The sequence below is a fragment of the Panthera onca genome, chromosome E3 (genome assembly GCF_046562875.1).
Source record: "Panthera onca isolate mPanOnc1 chromosome E3, mPanOnc1 haplotype 2, whole genome shotgun sequence".
In the NCBI taxonomy this organism is placed as follows: Eukaryota; Metazoa; Chordata; class Mammalia; order Carnivora; family Felidae; genus Panthera; species Panthera onca.
Window position 1 is genome coordinate 8069094 of NC_138354.1, and position 18150 is coordinate 8087243.

General features: G+C 58.1%; 2 protein-coding genes across 3 annotated transcripts; one reads left to right on the top strand and one right to left on the bottom strand.

Moving 5' to 3' along the window:
• Positions 1-796: 796 nt before the first annotated feature.
• PLOD3 (procollagen-lysine,2-oxoglutarate 5-dioxygenase 3) lies at positions 797-7985 on the bottom strand. The gene is given in 20 exon segments (XM_078440007.2): positions 797-1237; positions 1553-1678; positions 1939-2070; positions 2072-2086; positions 2632-2736; positions 3236-3304; positions 3520-3633; positions 3719-3860; positions 4093-4218; positions 4315-4419; positions 4652-4773; positions 4938-5063; positions 5228-5329; positions 5568-5665; positions 6071-6134; positions 6282-6394; positions 6538-6701; positions 6811-6947; positions 7106-7197; positions 7625-7985. Coding segments are annotated over 20 exon segments (2226 nt in total). The 5' UTR covers positions 7743-7985; the 3' UTR covers positions 797-1081.
• A 393-nt stretch (positions 7986-8378) lies between these two features.
• Positions 8379-14320, top strand: ZNHIT1 (zinc finger HIT-type containing 1). 2 transcript variants are annotated; one of them, XM_060649287.3, is made up of 5 exons: positions 8379-8484; positions 12119-12289; positions 13590-13669; positions 13804-13973; positions 14069-14320. In XM_060649287.3, the coding sequence occupies exons 1-5, from the start codon at positions 8427-8429 to the stop codon at positions 14088-14090; spliced, it is 501 nt and encodes a 166-aa protein (XP_060505270.1). In that variant the 5' UTR covers positions 8379-8426; the 3' UTR covers positions 14091-14320. The 2 variants fall into 2 exon arrangements, with proteins under 2 accessions (XP_060505270.1, XP_060505271.1); XM_060649288.2 differs by lacking the exon at positions 8379-8484 and adding an exon at positions 8645-8777.
• Positions 14321-18150: the final 3830 nt, after the last annotated feature.

Here is an 18150-nt window from a genome sequence, read left to right on the forward strand (position 1 = left end):
GCTCTCCTAGCATAAAAGACGTTCCCACTTTTCATCCTTCATGGTGATTTTCTGACTGAGGTCTCCCCCAGGCTGTAAGCAACCGGAAGACAGGTCTGGTTCCCATCAGCACAGCTGACAAGTGCCCAGCAGATAGGGGATGCTCAGTGCACGAGACAGGATGAACCAGCGTCTTCCAGTGCCACAGACTGACACATCGTTTCTGTCCCTGTCCCCCTGATTCACTCTCGTGCGGGTTTCCCCCTCCAGGGACCTCACCAGGAGGTATTTTCTCCCGTCCCTACTCAGCCGTCTTCCGTCTGCAGGGAGACCAGGGGGGAGATGTGCTGAGAAGTACGGCCAGAGAGATGCTCAGTCCACATGGAGGGGTGACCAGCCCCACCCATCAAGAAGGCAGGCTTGGGGCGCCGGGGTGGTTCAGTCGGTTAAGCGTTCGACTTCGGCTCAGGTCACGATCTCGCGTTGGTGGGTTCGAACCCGGCATCGGGTTCTGTGCTGACAGCTCAGAGCCTGGGCCTGCTTGGGATTCTGTGTCTCCCTCTCTCTCTGCCCTTCCCCCTACTTGCGCTCTGTCTCTCAAAATAAAGAAAATAAAACAAACAAAAAAAGAGGCGGGGGGTGACAGATATGGGATCCACGGAAGTTTCCAGGTTCCCACACTGCTCTACCATCTGCTTCTGCCTTTTCCTCTTCTCTGGTGTTTGTCTCTGGAGTAACTGCAGGCGTCCCCTCTACTCTGGTGGCAGGAGGGATCTGGGGTCAGTAGGGAGGCGAGAGACTTACAGGGACTCAAGGCTTACAAATCCTCCTTTATTGAGAGGGTGAGAAACAATAATTTATCACACGGGGAGCCCTCAGAGCCTTCTCCCCAGGGGTCCCTTGGGGACTGTGGGGAGGGGCAAGGGGGGGCTCCAGGAACTTCCTGAGAGGGCCGCGTGTTGGGGAGGGGGGGAGGCGACACATTCAGTCCCAGGCACACCGAACATCCGCTCAGGAAGCGAGGCGCCAGACAGACCCCCTTCCACGGAGGGGGCCCCGGGAAGGCACAGCGGCAGGGAAGGTCTGGCAGAGTGGTTGAGTGTCAGGGGTCGACAAAGGACACCATGATGTAGCGAGTGCCCCGAGTGGTGGGCAGCCCCTCGTGGTAGTGGGTGAGGCGGCCAGGATGCAGGAGCCCCCAGCCCTTCCGTGGGGACGAGACTATGCAGTCATAGCGCAAGAAGCGGCAGCCACCTCCCTGGAAGAGGACGGGGGACAGAAGCGGAGCGTGAGCATACAGGGGAGGGGGGGCGGGGCGAGGGCGAGGGGGGGCGGGGCCTGGGGGGCAGACAGCCACAAGGGGGTGAGAGGCAGACAAGGGAGGCCCAGGAGGCCCAGGAGGGCGGGGCAGGCAGCCCGAGAGGACATGGGCGGGGGGGGGGGGGGGGGGGGGGGGGGGGGGGCAGGGTGGCTGACTGAACGCTGTCAGGAGCCAGGGGCGGGACGGCAAGGTCCAGGGGCAGAGTGTGTGCGCGCACGCGTGAGCGGAGGGCCCCCGGCGGTGCGGGCTCACCTCATAATCCAGGCCCTTGTGGTTGAGGGCGACGTTGAGAGTGAAGGTGGAGGAGTCGTGATGGGGCCGCAGAGACGGCTGCTCATCTGGCCGGTAGCGGACCACAAAGTTCATCACCGCCCGGGTCTGCGGGGGGGGGCGCGAGAGAACAGGCTGGAAGCTGGAAGCGCGGCTGTGAGGTTGGGGGCGGGGGCGGGGGGGGGTTGTGATGCTTCCGAGGGGGTGAAGGCCCTGTCCGAGGGAGGGGGCGGGGCTGGCAGGGGTGTTGCTAACACCCCTGCAGCCCCGCCCCCAGACGCTACCAAGGCTCAAAGGGCGCTGCGTGAGACTTCCAGCCAGGACCGGGGTGTGGGAAGGTGGAGGCGGGGCAGGGGGCAGCGGCCCACCTTGGTGTGGTAGCCTGGGAACAGGCTCTCCGTCATGGGCCCCACGTACGTCCTCAGCAGCTGCAGCCACTGGTCCTCATAGCCCACCTGCTTCATGTGGATGTCTACGGTGGGCACGTTCTCGTAGCCTCCCAGCCAGCCTTGAGTCCTGTGGGCGGCCGGCACTGAGCCCCAACGGGGCGGTGCCAGCCTCCCCCTTCCTCTTGCTCTCGGACCTTAAAGCTGGGTGGAACCTGGGTGGGTCTGGAAGCCTCGCCCACTCAGCCTGACTCGCTCCTGCAGGCCCTCTGTGTCTCAGCGAAGACGCCATCTCTTCTGCGAAGCCCCTCGGACCCCCCGTGTCTGGGCCGAGGGCCCCCCCCCCCGTGACTCCCACAGCATCTGGGCTGCCGGGCGCAGCCTTCAGAAGTAGCTCCTGCTACTGACTATAGCGGGTGAGGTGCAGGGGGGCTCGGCCAGCACCGCCCGGTGCACCACACCGCCTAGGTCAATGGCCGGCACCTGGGACTTGCCTGCCCAGTTAGTGTTTCTTGAATGAACGAATGAATGAATGAACACAGTTGTGCCCTCTGTGGGTCCTCTCCCCCTTGGGGACCCCCCTTTGGTGCCACTCTCTTGATTCCATGTCCCTGGCTCCCGGCCATACCTCCCTCCTCGGGGAGCCCTCCCTCCTCACTACCCAGCCCCCCTCACCTCATGCCGGCCTCCTGACCACTGGCCATAATGCTCCATTTCCTCCACCAGCTCGTCGCACATCTGGTCTGACAGCAGCGGGAACCAGTACACGTCTGGACACGGCTGAGAAGACAGGAGAGGAGCAACAGGGCTGGGGGATGCTTGGTGACCTCTCGGGGAGAAGCCAACTGAGCGGAGAAAAGGCCAGGAGCAGAAAGGGAAGCCAGGGGACGAGAGATGCCGGGGACCTGGGGACCTGGGGACCCGAGCGTGGGGACAGGCCATGGCCAGCGCCGGGCCAGGAAAGGCTGGGCCAGAGAAGGTGGCAGCGGCTCAGAGAACACGGCACAGGTGGCGGGGGGGGGGGGGTCCTGGAGCCCCGGGTTTGGAGCTTCTTTATGCTAACGGTCCCAGGAGAGAAGAGAGGACCGCTCCGATTGGTGGCAGGGTGGGAAGCTGAAGGCCCCTCCGCTCAGCCTGTGCCTTTATCTGCCCGGGCAGAGCATTCTGCCCAGGAGGGGGGTCTGTTTGGAGACCGCTAATCCAGGCGGCAGACTCAGGGCGCAACGGCCACCAGGACAGTCAGGGGTCCTGTGGCGGAGGGGGGTGGGGGGCGGTTCACCTGCTCCACGAGTCCCTGCCCTTCCAGGGCCCGGCTGTAGTTCTCGTGAATGTACTGCTCCCGCCAGTCCTGCGGCAGGGGAGGGGTGCGCGCTTTGACCTGTGCCCTCTTCGCGCCATCTGGTCCCCCCAAGGAAGCCCCGGCCCCACTGCCACGACCGCCCGTCCTCAGGCAGTAGCACACCTCGGAGGTGAGCACTGTGTGTGTGTGCGCGTGCACGTGTGCCTGCGTCCTCCTTTAGAGAAGGGTGCGCCGGTTCTCTGAGCGAGGGGCCCATCACTCACCAGGGGGTTGTCGAAGATTTGCCAGAGGTCAGGGTGCAGATGGTCTGTGTCATACCGAGAGGTGGCCAGGAGGCGACCAAATTCCTGCTGATTGCTGAGGTGGAGGAAGATGCCCTGGGGCCGGGTTGGGGGTCAGAGTGAGAAGACGCGGGTGGCTGCTTCCCAGCACCCCAGCATGGGGCCCCCAGGCCCCACTCACCTTGTCACGCAAGCTCTTACAGAAGGCCATGTCCGGGTCGGCGTCGCCGCCCGAGAACACCTCCCTCTGGGGCAGCTCTGTCCTCAGGGTCTCGCCACGGATCACGTACGCCTGGGATATATAGGGCACATTCCACACGCCCCTGGAGGCACCCGCACCGGGGTCAGGTGGGCACGATTCAACCCAGGAGCCCCTTCCCCCAGGGCACCCGCTCGCCAAGCCGCGGCCCCGGTGAAGCGCTGCCGGTCACCCCACCCCACAGCTGTGGCACTGCCGCCTGGAGGCCACGCCGGAGCCCTGGGAGCGGGGCCTCGGGAGGGCACGCGGGCGGCCGCAGGCCGGAGGGCAGGGGCCGCGGCCCCGGCAGGACTCACACTCGCTTCCGCTGCACTAGCTCCACGTAGTCCTCGGACCGAGCGTAGTACTCGTCGGGGCTCAGGGCTCCCCAGAAGTTGGACCACAGCTTCCCGTGGCGGGACAGCATGGGCGCTATCACCTTCCTGTGGATGGGCAGAGGTGAGCCCCGTCCCCAGGGAACAAGTCGGGGGCTCCCCGGAGACCAGCTGGGGTCCCTCCGGCCGAATGGGGCAAGCGACCTGTTCTCTTCAATGAGGATGCGCAGGGTCTGCTGGTTGGTGATGACGGCGTCAGCATCCAGGCTGAAGTAGAATTCGCACTCGGGGTCCTGCCGACAGCTGTCCCTGGCGGTGACAGATCAACGAACAGATGAGCTAAGACGGGAGCAGGCGGGGGAGGAGGGGGCCGTGGGGGCAGGGGCAGTGCGCTTGCCTCCCCAGGACCCCGAGGTTCTCCTGGCTGGGAGGGCGCCCCTGGGAGGCCGAGCAGAGACCACGTGGTGAACGGAGAGGAACGACAGAGGCTACGTCCCTTCCTCCTCCCCCACCCCATCCGCCCCTCCCAGTGCTCACTCACATGGCCATGTCCCTGGCCTCGCCCGGGGTCAGGGCCTCCTCCGGCCCCACGAGCTTCACAGCTGAGAAGTGGCCCTGGAGCTGGGGCCAGGAGTCTGCAATGTGGGGCTCATGGTACACCTCCTGGAGATGGGGGGAGAGATGGGAGGAGGGGAGAGAGAGGGCAGAAAAATGGCGCCCGAGGAACAGGAGGGGGAAGGTGGTGAGCGGAAGGGGTGTAGGAAGGAGTCTGGGCCGATCCGGTGGGGGCAGGGCCCTTTGGGAGGCTGCGCAGGGGGGCGTCTCACGTTGTTATGCAGGAACAGGGTGACCCTGTCAGGGGGGTAGTCCAGGAGCAGGAGCCGCTGCAGGAAGCGGGGCAGGAACGGGGTAGGCTGTTCCACGAACACGGCCAGAAGCACCCGGGGGGGAGGCTGCAAGATACGACACCTTGGGGCTCAGAGGAGAGCCCAGGCCTCCCCCTGGTGTGTCCCGGGGGTCCCCAGGAGCTTTGCCCCGTGCGCTGCTGTCCCGCATGCTCTCCCCGCACCCCTTGCCTCAGTGCCTTGTCCTGCCCGACCCTGGCACCCCTCCTCACCTGCCCCCCCGGGAGTATCCTCCGGTCCCGGCCGCAGAACCCACAGCCTCCCTGAGGAGTCCAGCCATTAGGGACATAGTTTCCCAGGTAATTCAGCTGGAGCTGTTGGAAGAGGCAGTGAGAGGCTGAAGCAAAGGAGCCCAGCAGGAGAGGGGCGGAGAGCCAGGAGGATGGGCAGGGGACAGGGCAGGAGGGGAAGGGATGGACACTTAGACCCTCTCCCATCGCCTCTGCCTCGGGGGCTGGGGAGGAATGGCTGTCCAGAAGGGATGGAGGTACCCAGGGGTAGGGGGCAGGTCTGACTGGGGCAGGGGCAGGGGCAGGGTCTGTGGGTATAAACCTTAGTCGGACCGTTCCCATGGACCACAACGGGAAGTGTGTCATAGGCCACATTCCGGATACGCACGCGATTCCGATCAAACTTTAAAACTATCTCATCTGGGGAAGAAAGGGCCAGCTTTACACTCCCTTCCTCTCAAGGCTGCCAAGCAACAGATGCTTCTAAATATGGTGGGCGGGGGACCCCAGCTTCTCTAGAGGGTGAAGGACTGTGGCTCCGGGGGGGGCGAGGATAGGCTACCTTCTCTCTCCGAGGGTACTGACCAGGCTACTGCCACCCTGGGGCGCTCCACCACACTACCTGGGTGACCGGGGCGAGTCCCCAGTCCCTCGGAAAGGCAGCGTCCTCACCCGTGACAGGTGGTAACCACAGACCCTCCCTTGGTAGGATTGTTGGGTTAAACGAAATTACAGAAGTAGAGCCCCGACCCAGAGCCTTGGCACAAAGTACGTGTCCAACAGATGCTAGGCACAGCGACCCCCTCCGGCTGCCTTTCTCCTCACCCAAAGCCCCATTGAGGTTCTGAAAGATCCGGGATTTATGATCCAGATTCAGGCTGAGTTTCTCCTGCATGGGATGAGATGGGGCAGTTAACCGAGGAGCGGGTGGGCCATCATTCCCCACTCTTTTTACTTCCTCCCTGAAGCTCTATAGCCCGAATGGCGCCTGCAGCCCTGCGGGGCTGTGAGGGGCCGCCCTCCCCGCCATCCCCACCCTCAGCCCTGGGTCCAGGTAGAGCCGTGTGTAGAACAGCTGGTCGTCATCATCATCCTCGTACTTCCACTGGCGGACGACTCGGTGGATGGTGGGGGCAAAGCCGATGAACCCTGCGAGGGGTGGGGAGGTGCTGGCTCCAAGACTCTTAGGGTCCCAGACACCCGTCCCCACCCCCTCTCTAGCCCGAAGGCGCCTGGAACATCCCAAGCCCCACCACTCTTGGCCCCTCAGCCTTGGGCACTCTGCCACTCACCACCAGAGTTGAGGAAGCGCTTCCCCGTGCCCACCTCAGGGTACTGCTCCGCCAGCCCCCACTCGGGCCAGCAGAAGCCCTCGGCAGAGAAGAGCAGGCGGCTCCCACTCTGGACGAACTTCTTCAGCAGCTCGGAGGGGCTGCCAGCCAGAATCACGTCGTAGCTGGGCGAGGAAGAGGGGCCTGAGCAGGACAGCCACTAGAAACCTCAGTATCCTTACCCGCCCCTCCAGCTTGCCCCTCCCCCCTGTCCCCCAGCCCCAGCCCCTTTACCTGTCCACGAACATGATGACCATATCCTCCCGGTCAGCATATTTCTCCATTTCCTTCTTTAGCCACCTGACCTTCTGTCCTCCACCAACCGTTCGGGCCACATCACCCCCTCGCCACTCCTGTCCCAGGCCCAGGGTCTGTGGGGGCGGAGACCCGCGGTGCCGGGGCAGGGCTCAGCCGGCCCGGTGGGCCCTCCTGACCAGGCTCACCGTGGGGCCCCAGGCATCCAGCCCTCAGCCTGCTCCAGGGGCAGCAAATCCCCTCCTAGGGGCCACGAGGGCATTCCTCTCCTCACCCGCACTGTGTAGTTGAAGAACTCCGCTGACCGCAGGAAACGCCGGTATCCTTCCGTCTCGGCTGTGGCCACCGTGATCACCAGCAGCTTCTCTGTCACCAGCCGGGTATTGGCGCTCGGGACCCGCTCACCCAGCTCACTGCCCCACGAGCTCCGCTCACCGCAGGCCCCCTTGCCCTCCCTCCGACTCTGCCCCTGCCCTTCTATTATTATTATTATTATTATTTTTATTTTTCCGATTCCCTCTTAAACTCTTCTCAACCAAAACTTCGGCCCCAGTTGAGAGCTGGGTGGGAGAGACACCCAGGAATCCGGGATGAGTTCACATGCAGAGGCTGGAAATCCCAGCTCGGGGTGGAGGTGTGGGGTAGGTGGGCGAGGGGCCGCGCGATTCGTCCCACGGAGGGCCCAAGGGCTTGGGAGAGGCCGGCCACCCCCTCCAGGCCTCCACCCCCCCTCCCGGACCCTGCGGGCAGACACGCAAAACCCGCATCCACTCGCCGCTCCCGGGGCTCTCACCTGGGTTGACCGGGTCTCTGCCCCGGGGACGGTCGGAAGCAGGGGTCGCAGGAGGCGGGAGCAGCAGCAGCAGCAGGATTCCCAGCAGGAGCCGGAGTCCCGGGCCCCAGGAGGCCATGGCGAGGAGCCGGCAGAGAAGGCACAGAGGCCCGCAGGGCGCCTGGGCTGTGCGCCTGGATCCCAACTCCGGGGAGGGGCTGTGGGCAGAGGGACCGGGGCTGCCTTGCGGCCCGCTGTGAGGAGGTACAGGGCTCGGGCTCCGCCCTGGGAAAAAGGCGTAGCCCGAGGCTACTGAAAACTCGAGAAGCCGGCGCCGTAGACAAGGCGAGGATTGTCCCCGGGCGTGAGCGCGCGGGCTGCACGGAGCCAGCAGAGGGGGCGCCCGGCCGGGAGGCGGGGGCTCGGGCCGGCGGTCGCGAGCCGAGGACTTCGGTCTGAGCCAGCCCGGCCCAGCGCCGCCTGACACACGAGGAAACTGAAACCCGGAGAGGGGAAGTGACCCCCAGCAGGTCCGGCGGGATGCGGAGGCGGGTCTTTGCCACAGCTCTGCCGGGAGCGGCCGGGCGGAAGGCCGGGAGAGCACGGCGTGGGGGCGCTCGGAGCGGGGACGAGCGGAGCAGCGGGCGGCAAGGAGGGAGAAGGCCGAGGAGTCTGCGGCGCCAGGGGCGCAGGGGGTTGAGGTTTCGGCAGAGGGTCACCAAGGGCCTCTCGGATTGCCCACTCAAGCCTACGCACTCTCTTTGGTAGTCCAGCCCATCATCTCTGCCGCCCCGGGAAGAAATCTCCAGGGACTGCCTTTGTGATGGTGGCATCTTCAGAAGGACGACGAAAGGGAAATAACATTTCTCAAAAGACCACTGGTACCACCTCTTTAAAGTGATCCACGTAGGGGACCCCACAAAATACACAGCCACCCTGAGGCCGGAAGTGGTTTTGCCCCTATAAAATATGGCGGAAAGCTTTCTGGTCTCCTAGGGAACATCACGTAATGGGTGGAAGCTTTGGGAATTCTAGTGGGATAATTCTGCGCACGCGCAAAAGCACGCGCTGCCGGAAGTGATGACACGCCTTCCACAGCGGGTGCTTTAGCACGCGTGCGCAGGAGGCTCTTCCGTCAGCTGTGTTGTGGAAATGGTGGAGAAGAAAACTTCGGGTATGTGAGCCCCGGGCGGTTGGCCCCTTACCGCCTCCCAAATCCGAACCTGGCCTAGGATGTTCTCAACCAGTTATTAGTCTCAAATCCCTTCCCCGGCGCTCGGGCCCTGGCGTCGGGGTCGCCCCTCAGACCATCCATTCATGTTTAATTGATGCCTGCCTGCTCCACGTCGGGCGCCGGGGTTGGAGAGAGGAAAAAGATCCCTATCATCCCCAAACTGGCTTTCTGGGAGGGGAACAGACACGCAGGCCTGCCACTGCACTTCAGAGTGATACGTGCGATGGCAGAGGGGAGCACAGCTCCTGGGCGCGGGGAGGAGTGGCACCTAACCTAGCTTCTGGGATGGAGGGCACCGGGAAGAGGGCGGGGGAAAACGCTTGGATGGAGGCTTGAAAGTCGGGTTAAGGTTTCACTCGGTGCAGTTGCGCCGAGGCTCATTCCCGGCAGCGTGAACCGCGCGTGCAAAGGCAGGAAAGCAAGAGAAAGCAAGTCGCTTGGGGAGCCAAGTTCACGGTTCGGGGCTTGCGGAGGAATAGCAAGAATAGTCTGGAGGGTTGGGGAAAGGTACACCTGAAAGGCATCCTGTATAGTGCCAGAGAGTTTGAATTCTCTGGAGAGGGCAGTGGGGAATCATTACAGGCTCTCTTAAGGCAGGGGAGTGACCGAAAGAGATTTATCTTTTAGAGAGGCAGTTCTGGCTTCAGTGCGGAGCAGCGCTGTACGGCGGAACTTTCTGGAATGATGGGAATGGTCTTAGCACCGTGTAGGATGGCAGCCTTTAGCCACCTGTGGCGGTTGAGCATGTGAAATGTGGCTAGTGCCACGGAGGAACTGAATTTTAGATTTTAAACTTACTTAATCCACATCATTTAAACAACCACAGGTGAGTAGTGGCTACCCCCTTGTACAGCGCGGGTCTAGAGACTGGAAGGCAATTAAGGAGCCATTGAGTAGTCCCCACAAGAGATGTGGGTGGAGCAGTCCGCCAGATTGACTTTTTAATGATTCCGATCGTGTCAGCATTTCTTAAACTCTTTGCTGGATCTCCATTATTCTCAGTATAAATCCCCAAATCCAAAGTTCTTTAGACACTTACAGGTAAGACTGTTAACAGTAGGCCTGACTTTATAACCACACAGCACCCCCTCCCTACGTGCTTTGTATTACCGAACTTTTTATAATTTATTGAAGGCACCACAGTCTGCGATCCAAGCCTTCTCCCATGCTGGTATGAAAGCCTGAAACACCCTTTTCTCTCCCCCAACCAAAGTAACTTCTATTCATTAGTCAGATCTCAACCTAGACTTCTTATTTTCCTCTGGAAAATCTTTTGACTACCCCAGGGCCAGTTGGGTGTTTCTGGCATGTGCCCCCGTAGCACCGTGTACTTCCTTGTGCTAACATATCCTGTGCTCTGCTCATTTGTTTGATCATTTGTATTCCCCACTAGACTATAAACTCATGTATTCCCAGAACCAAGGGCACCGCCCTTGAACCAAGGGCACCGCCCTTGAACCAAGGTTCCCAGAACCAAGGGCACCAAGGGTACCTGGGAGGGAGGCAGTATACAGTGATCCAGAGCTGGGAAGCTCTGCGTTCTTCCCAAGCCACATACCAGCTACATGAGCTTTGGACATGTTTCTTAACCTCTGAACTTTAGTAAACTGGGGATGATAATGATATCTTTCGCGTTGGGTTGATAAAGAGTTAAAGCTCTTACACAAAGAGCTTAGCATAGCGTCTGGCTCATAGTGCGTGCCCGGTGTTAGCCCCTGGTGCTGATGCTATTTATTTTGGTTACAGGCACTCGATAAATATCTGTTCAATGAATAAAGAGATAATTTTGTGTAGAGTTGTGAGACCCTGATAAAGAGAGAAGTTTAAAATAACTCCTAGGTTTCTTGTTTAGGATGCCTGTGCAGATGGTTCTGTTTACTCAGAGAGTTCAGGAAGAGAAGCAGACTTGGAGGGGAAGATTTAAAATTTTGGGCTGCAGTGCCGAAGGGTCATCTCTGATTACTGCTCGAAGCCTGTCATGTGGCCTGCCCTCTCGCCTCTAAGGAGAGGGCTGTCCCCATCTCTTTCTGAGTCTGATCTCTCTTCCTGGGATTGCAAACCCAAACATAGGGCTGTCTCTCCCAAAAGCAAATGACTCCAAAAAGTGGTTCTCTCAATCCTGAACCTTCTCCTGAGCTCCACAACTGGCTGTTCAACTGGTTGCAGGAAGTCAGCTGCTGACCTCACCATTTAATTTTTAAGTTTATTTATTTTGAGAGAGAGACAGAGAGAGAGAGAGGAGTGGGGGCAGAGAGAGAGGGACAGAGAGAATTCCAAGCAGGCTCTGCACTGTCATTACAGAGCCCAACGCGGGGCTTGAACCCACAAACCGTGAGATCCATGACCTGAGCTGAGATCAAGAGTTGGATGCTTAACTGACTGAACCACCCAGGCGCCCCATTGACCTCACCATTTTAAACCTCTCTCTTCTTACCTACCGGCTGTTCACTGGGATCAGATAATTCTACACAAAATGTCTCCTTCTTCATTAAACACATTTGCTGAGTGCTTTTCACCATCAGAAAAACCTGAAGTCACATCAGGGATGCAAATGAAGGGATTCTTTCCACCAGAGGGAAATAGTCAGTAAAGTCTCAGGGTGAAGCTTCCCATGGCGATTCTCTCAAAGATGAGTCTTTGTGAATTTGGGTCAACACGTGAGGGTTTGGCAGGTTTTTCCAGTGAAGGGAAGGTCCCTGTTGGGGAAGAGGGTTTGAAGATGCAGGAGGGACAGAAGGACCCGAGCTGGAGATGGAGGGTTGGGTTTAGCAATGGGACTCAGTGGAGGGGTAGGGGGTGCATCCTCTTGGAATGGAGGGAAGGCGGGTGCCAGGCAGTTATATTTGAGAGCGGGCTGGAGGATGAGCATCTCTACGCGTGTCCTTTGAAGTAGGAAATGAGATTGCTAAGCATGACGGCTGAGTGCATGAAGGTCCCAGTGGAGGCTGCAAGCCCTGCGTGTACAGTGGTCCCCATCTGCACGGTTGTATGATTTCTGCCAGCAGTGAGAGGTCTCCAGGAGGCATCTCGTTGGCTGGGTCTGGGGATTGGGAGGAAAGGCCAGGGCCAAAGGCATGAGTGACTGAAATGACAGCCTTGTTAGCCAGGAGGGAGGCAAGCCAGAGGGGCTAATATATTGGGCGACGGTACAGGCGCCAAGGGCTTGGTGACTCAGATGACATCAGAGAGCTGTGGTTCCGTCCGCACGCTTCCCGGAACCAAGGCCAGCCCAGCTTCTCTCTTCCTGTGCCCTCATGACTCCCTGGCTCTGCCCCACCCAGTTCGCTCCCAGGACCCTGGACAGCGGCGGGTGCTCGACCGGGCCGCCAGACAGCGCCGCATCAACAGGCAGCTCGAGGCCTTGGAGAATGACAACTTCCAGGACGACCCCCATGCAGGACTCCCCCAGCTCGGCAAAAGGCTGCCTCAGTTTGATGATGATGCAGACACCGGTGAGGCAGGGGTAGAAGGAGGCAGGTGGAGGGAGGGAGGACCGGGCTGGGGAGGCAAGGCCAAAGGAAGGGGGAGGGGTCTGCCTGGAGACAGATTGTAGAGGGACATCGGGTTGGGGCAGGGGGTGGGGAGGCAGATGACACAGGAGCCCCTCTGGCTTTGTCAGGGACTGGCTTCTGTGACTTCTGTGACTGTGAGCCAGCTGCTCTCCCCCTCTGCGTCACCTTCCTCTAGCACATGTAGAGTAAAGAACATGGAGAGCTGAGCTCCGGGAGCACTTCCAGCTCTGACTTAGAGCCTTGGACTTAGGGGAGCGTGGCGATGAATGTAGGAGCAGGTTAGAGAAGTGAGGGGAGGGATACACGGTGGTGAGAGGCCGACTCAGAACCCAGGTGAGCGTGTGTGCGGGGAGTGGACACATGAGTGTCGAGAACGATGGCACAGAGAAAGAGGGTGTCTTTCTTGGCACGTGCCAGGTAACTATAGTTGACCTTTGAGCAACAGGGGTTTGAGCTGCAGGGGTCCACTTGTACGTGGGATTTGTTCAGTCGGTGCTGTAAATATATTTGCTCTCATGATTTTCTTTCTTTTTTCTTAAGTTTTTTTTTTTTTTTTAGTGTTTGTTTATTTTTGAGAGAGATGGAGACAGCATGAGCGGAGGAGGGGCAGAGAAAGGGAGAGAGAGAATCCCAAGCAGGTTCTGTGCTGCCAGCACAGAGCCTGATGCAGGGCTGGAACCCCATGAAACTGTGAGATCATGACCTGAGCCGAAAGCAAAAGTTGGACGTTTAACTGACTAAGTGCCCCCCCCTTATAGTTTACTTAATATTTTGTTTTCGCTAGTGTTGTTTTAAGAATACAGTATAGGGGCGCCTGGGTGGCTCAGTCGGTTGAGCGCCGACTTCGGCTCAGGTCACGATCTCACGGTCCGTGAGTTCGAGCCCCGCGTCGGGCCCCTGTGCTGACAGCTCAGAGCCCGGAGCCTGTTTCAGATTCTGTGTCTCCCTCTCTCTGACCCTCCCCCATTCATGCTCTGTCTCTCTCTGTCTCAAAAATAAATAAACGTTAAAAAAAAAATTAAAAAAAAAAATACAGTATATAATACCTGTAACATACAAAACATACGTTAACCGACTGTTTATATTGTCAGAAAGGCTTCTGGTCACCAGTAGGCTATTTGATGTTGTTTTCTGGGAAGTCCAGAGTTATACACAGGTCTTGGACTACGTGGAGGAGGCCAGCACCCCAACCCCTGTGTTGTTCGAGAGTCAACTGTAATTAATTGTTTTTCCTCTGTAGGGAAGAAAAAGAAGAAAACTCGAGGCGATCATTTTAAACTTCGCTTCCGAAAGAACTTTCAGGCCTTGCTAGAGGAGCAGGTGAGAGGGCGTGGCCCCGGGGACTGGGAGGGCCCCACGGGCAAGGAAGGAGCCCGCAGAGGTCCTTGTCCCAGGTCGGTGTTTGCCACGTGGGTGGGCGGAGGAGGTGTGGAGCCTTCCCCTTGTCTCTACAGAACCTGAGCGTGGCCGAGGGCCCCAACTATCTGACAGCCTGTGCGGGTCCCCCCTCCCGGCCTCAGCGGCCCTTCTGTGCCGTCTGCGGCTTCCCCTCCCCATACACCTGCGTCAGCTGTGGCGCCCGGTACTGCACGGTGCGCTGTCTGGGCACCCACCAGGAGACCAGGTGAGCTCAGAACCTCCCCCTGCGCCCACATCCTCTCCTTCCTATCCCCCGGCCTCCCGGGACCTCTCCTCCTCCTGGGCCTCCACTGCCTGCAGGTGCCTGAAGTGGACTGTGTGAGCCTGGGAGTCCCCAGAGGGGAAGGCCCTCTGCACCCCACCTCAGCCTCGGAGAAGGCTTGGCCAAGGAGAGAGGTGCTCTTCTGGACCGAGAGAGGAGCCGTTCACTCGCCCAGCAAAGCTGTGTCCTACCTGCCAGGGAAGACAGGCCTAGTCCCGGGGGCTGTTTGGGGGGAAATGGGCTGGGCCCTCAGCGTGCTGTTGTAATAAAAGGTGTCATCCGAGGAGGAACCTGCCTCTTTGGTCACGTGGTGGTTTGGGCATGAGGGTCACGGGTCTCCGTGCTGTTCACTGCTCCGTGGGTTTTCCTTCTATGCGTCAGTCACCCCTCCCACTGTCTGTCTCCCTGGGTTCCCTGACCGAGGAAGATTTTGTCCCATTCTGCTGCCACGCCCACATCTCAGCCTTCTTTGGCTGTCGCTTTATGTCATTTTTTGATGATGGATTCGGTGCATTTGCTTTTGCTTTTTGTTCCTGTAGTTCTCCCGAGTATCATTTGAGCACAGTTAGGACTGGGTGACAGGGAAGTGGAGTGAGGGCTGGGGGTGGGGCACAGGAGGAGACTGAGGGAGGAGCCAGCCCCCTGTCTTCATCCTCTGATACTTAACCAGGTAGAGAGATCAGCCCTCACCCTTGGTGCTGCCTCCAGAGGAGGCTGCTGTTACCAGGGGCCGCAGTGTGCAAAATTATTAGTATCCGAGAAAACCCAGACATTTCTGGAGGCATGGGGGAATTCACGATATAGAGGCCTCTGTTCTTGGTGGCCCTGGGCGCTGTAATTCTTGTGTGCTGTTAAAGCTTCTTACACTCAGGCCTCCTCTAAGTGGATTGTGTGCTATGAGCTTATAAGCTCCTTGGAGTTGTTGTCTTAAGGCTCTGTATCCTGTTGGAACTTAGCAAAGCACATGCTTAGGAAGCATTTTTGAACAAGTAACCTCAGTGAGATATTAATGAGATCCAGTAAATTCGGTGTTAGACATCTTTATAGGCTCTCCTCCCCCCTTTTGGGACTTTCCTACAGCTGGCTCAGGTGTCCCAGGGCCTGCCTGAGAAACTGCCTGCCCTTTCTCTGGAGACTGGAGGTGGGGTCAGTGGTGTCGGTGGCCGCCCCAAGTTGAATGGTGGTGAGGATGCGGTTTGAGGACAATCCCAAGTGGTTTTAAAAGATGGCTGTACGTTTTTTGACAACCCTTTGATCGAAAGGTAGGGTCTTTGTCCCCTTTCCCTGGGATCTAGGCAGAATTCTGACTGCTTCAACGAGTACAGGGTGGCAGAGGTGAGACCGTGTGACATTCAAGGATAGGTGATAAAAGGCAGGGAAGCTTCTGCCTTGTCAACTAGGACACTTGAGTTTTAGATCCCTCAGCCACCATGTAAGAAATCCAGCCATCCTCCAGGCGCCTGGGTGGCTCAGTAGGTTAGGAGTCCAACTCTTTAAAAAAAAAAAAATTTTTTTTTAATGTTTACTTATTTTTGAAGGAGAAAGAGACAGAGCGTGAGCAGGGGAGGGGCAGAGAGAGAGGGAGACATAGAATCTGAAGCAGGCTCCAGGCTCTGAGCTGTCAGCACAGAGCCCGATGCAGGGCTCGAACTCATAAGCTGTGAGATCATGACCTAATCCGAAGTCAGATGCTCAACTGACTGAGCCACCCAGGTGCCCCAGGAGTCCAACTCTTGATCTCAGCTTGGGTCTTGATCTCAGAGTTATGAGTTTGAGCCCCGTGTGGGGCTCCACGCTGGGTGTGAAGTCTACTAAAGACAAAGGAGGAAAGGAAAGAAAAGGAAGGGAAAGGAGAAAGGGAGAGGCAGAGAAAGAAAGAAAAATCAAGAAATCCAACTATCCTGAAGCCGCCTTGCTATGAGGAAGCCTAGGCCACACAGAGAGGCCACATGCAGGTGGCTGAGTCAAGCCTTCAAGCCATTCTAGCCTAGGCTTCCATTGTGATAGTGAAGACACATGCAGGTAATTCTGGCACCCAGGCATCGAATCACCCTCAGCTGTTTGAGTCTTCATGACTGTGTCCTCACTGTCATGGAGCAGACACAAGCCGTCCCTGCCACACTCCAAATTCTGACCTACAGTATCCATGTGTATAACCAAATGGTTTATGCCACTGAGTCTTGGGATGGTCAGAAAGCAATAGTAACTGGGACACCAGGAACCCAGTTTGCTGGCATCTAACTTCTGGCCTCAATTTGTGTCTCCCTCCCACAAAAGGAAACTTTTCTAGGCCCTAACCTTTCTATTTTCCTCTCTATCAAGAAGTACATGCAAGGGGGAACATTGCTGCCTTGGTCAGTAGAGCATGCGACTCTTGATCTCAAGGTCGTGAGTTCAAGCTCCACACTGGGCGTGAAGCCTACTTAAAAAAACAAAACAAGTACACGCAGGAAAGAAAATAGAAGGGCACCTGGGTGGCTCAGTCAGTTAAACAGCCGACTCTTGATTTTGGCTCAGGTCATGATCTTGTGGTTCGTGAGTTCGAGCCCCGCATTGGGGCTGACAGCACGAGCCTGCTTGGGATTCTCTCCCTCTCCTTGTGCCCCTCTCCAGCTTGCATGTGTGCGCTCTCTCTCTCTCAATAAACTTAAAAAAAAAAAAGAGGAAGGAAGGAAATAGAAGAAAAGACTATTTCTTGGTGGAGAAATACATCAGTGCTTCGCTGTGATCACCTCCATTGGAACTCCTGTCAGATTTGCACTGAGTTAGTAGTCTCTGGTTTCTTTCCTAAATTCACTGGCTTTGTTTCATATTTTGCTGATATGAAAAGAATCACTTAGATTCTGCCTGGTGGAAGATGTGTCTACTCAGGGGCACGCCCAGCCTTCCCCAACTGACCTTCACAGGACAGAGCTGGACCCAATGGCTTCCCATTGCTCTGAGCTGAGTGGCTCCGGGAGTCGTCTGTTGACATCCTCTAGGAAGGGATCACTGGACCCCTCCACTTCAAAGCACACATCCCTTAGGGAAAGCCTTGAACAATTTTGCCCGCTCCCTGTGTGCTAGGGAGATGGGTTTTCACCTGGGTCTTTGGGAAATCTACACTGTGCCAAAAGCTTGTAGGGGCTGGGCCCCGTGTCATGGGATGGAGGAGACAGCCTCCTCCTGGGTACACAGGGGAAGGAGGGGCTAACCCTCCGGACTGGAAGGCTAGAGCCTGGGGGCTTACTCCCAAAGCCCTCAATGGCAGGTGAGTTCAGTTGATGGGAATGAGTTTGGAAAGCCAGAAATTCCAGGGAGCAGGCCAGTTGTATCTTTGGTCTCGAACAGATCGTGGTCGTACTGCTCACTAACTGTGTAGCGTGGACAGGTCACTTCACCTCTCTGAACCTCTTCCAGCCACTAGCCAGATAGAGGGAAGAATAAATGGGACAGAGCACCAGCCCAGTGCAGGGGCTGGGCGTGGGGCGGGGGGGGGGGGGGGGGGTTGTCCCTCTCCTTCCATTGGACGCCAGGCCCCTCTCTTGTGGCCTCGTTTTCCTGTCTCCCAAGCCAACCCAGGGCCCAGTGCCATGTCTGAGCCGGACACCATCAAGTCAGACACGCACCAGCAATGTGCAGGCCTCTGTGAAGAGACGTTCAAAGACTTTGCTGGAAGCTATTGAACCTTTCCCTAGAAAAATCTGCCTGCACCAGACGTGGTTGATTTGACGCACAGTTTCAAAGGGCTCGTTGGTTTGTGATGTCCACTCGTAGGCACAGCCGAAGCAAGTGTTCAAGACCAGCTGTCTCCTTGCACTGCTGTGGGAAAAGCTGAGAGTAAAGAGAGTGAGTTGTCGTCTCGGGCCGGCCAGGGGGCATCTCTGCCATTTCCAGTTTCCTCGAGGTGGGTCTTACCACGTCTGCTGCTCGATGACTCTTGGCCATAATCATGGGTGCCCCGCTCTTGAAATCACTTGCAACCCCTCCTCTCTTTTTCGGATGAGACAGTCCGAAGGGGATAGAGAGAGGGACTGGTGGCAGCCTGAGGTCCAAGAACTGAGACGACCCTGGGGGCACCCCAGCCAACCCTTGCTTGGCTAGCCACTTCATGACACGAGCATGACACCCCCAAACTCTG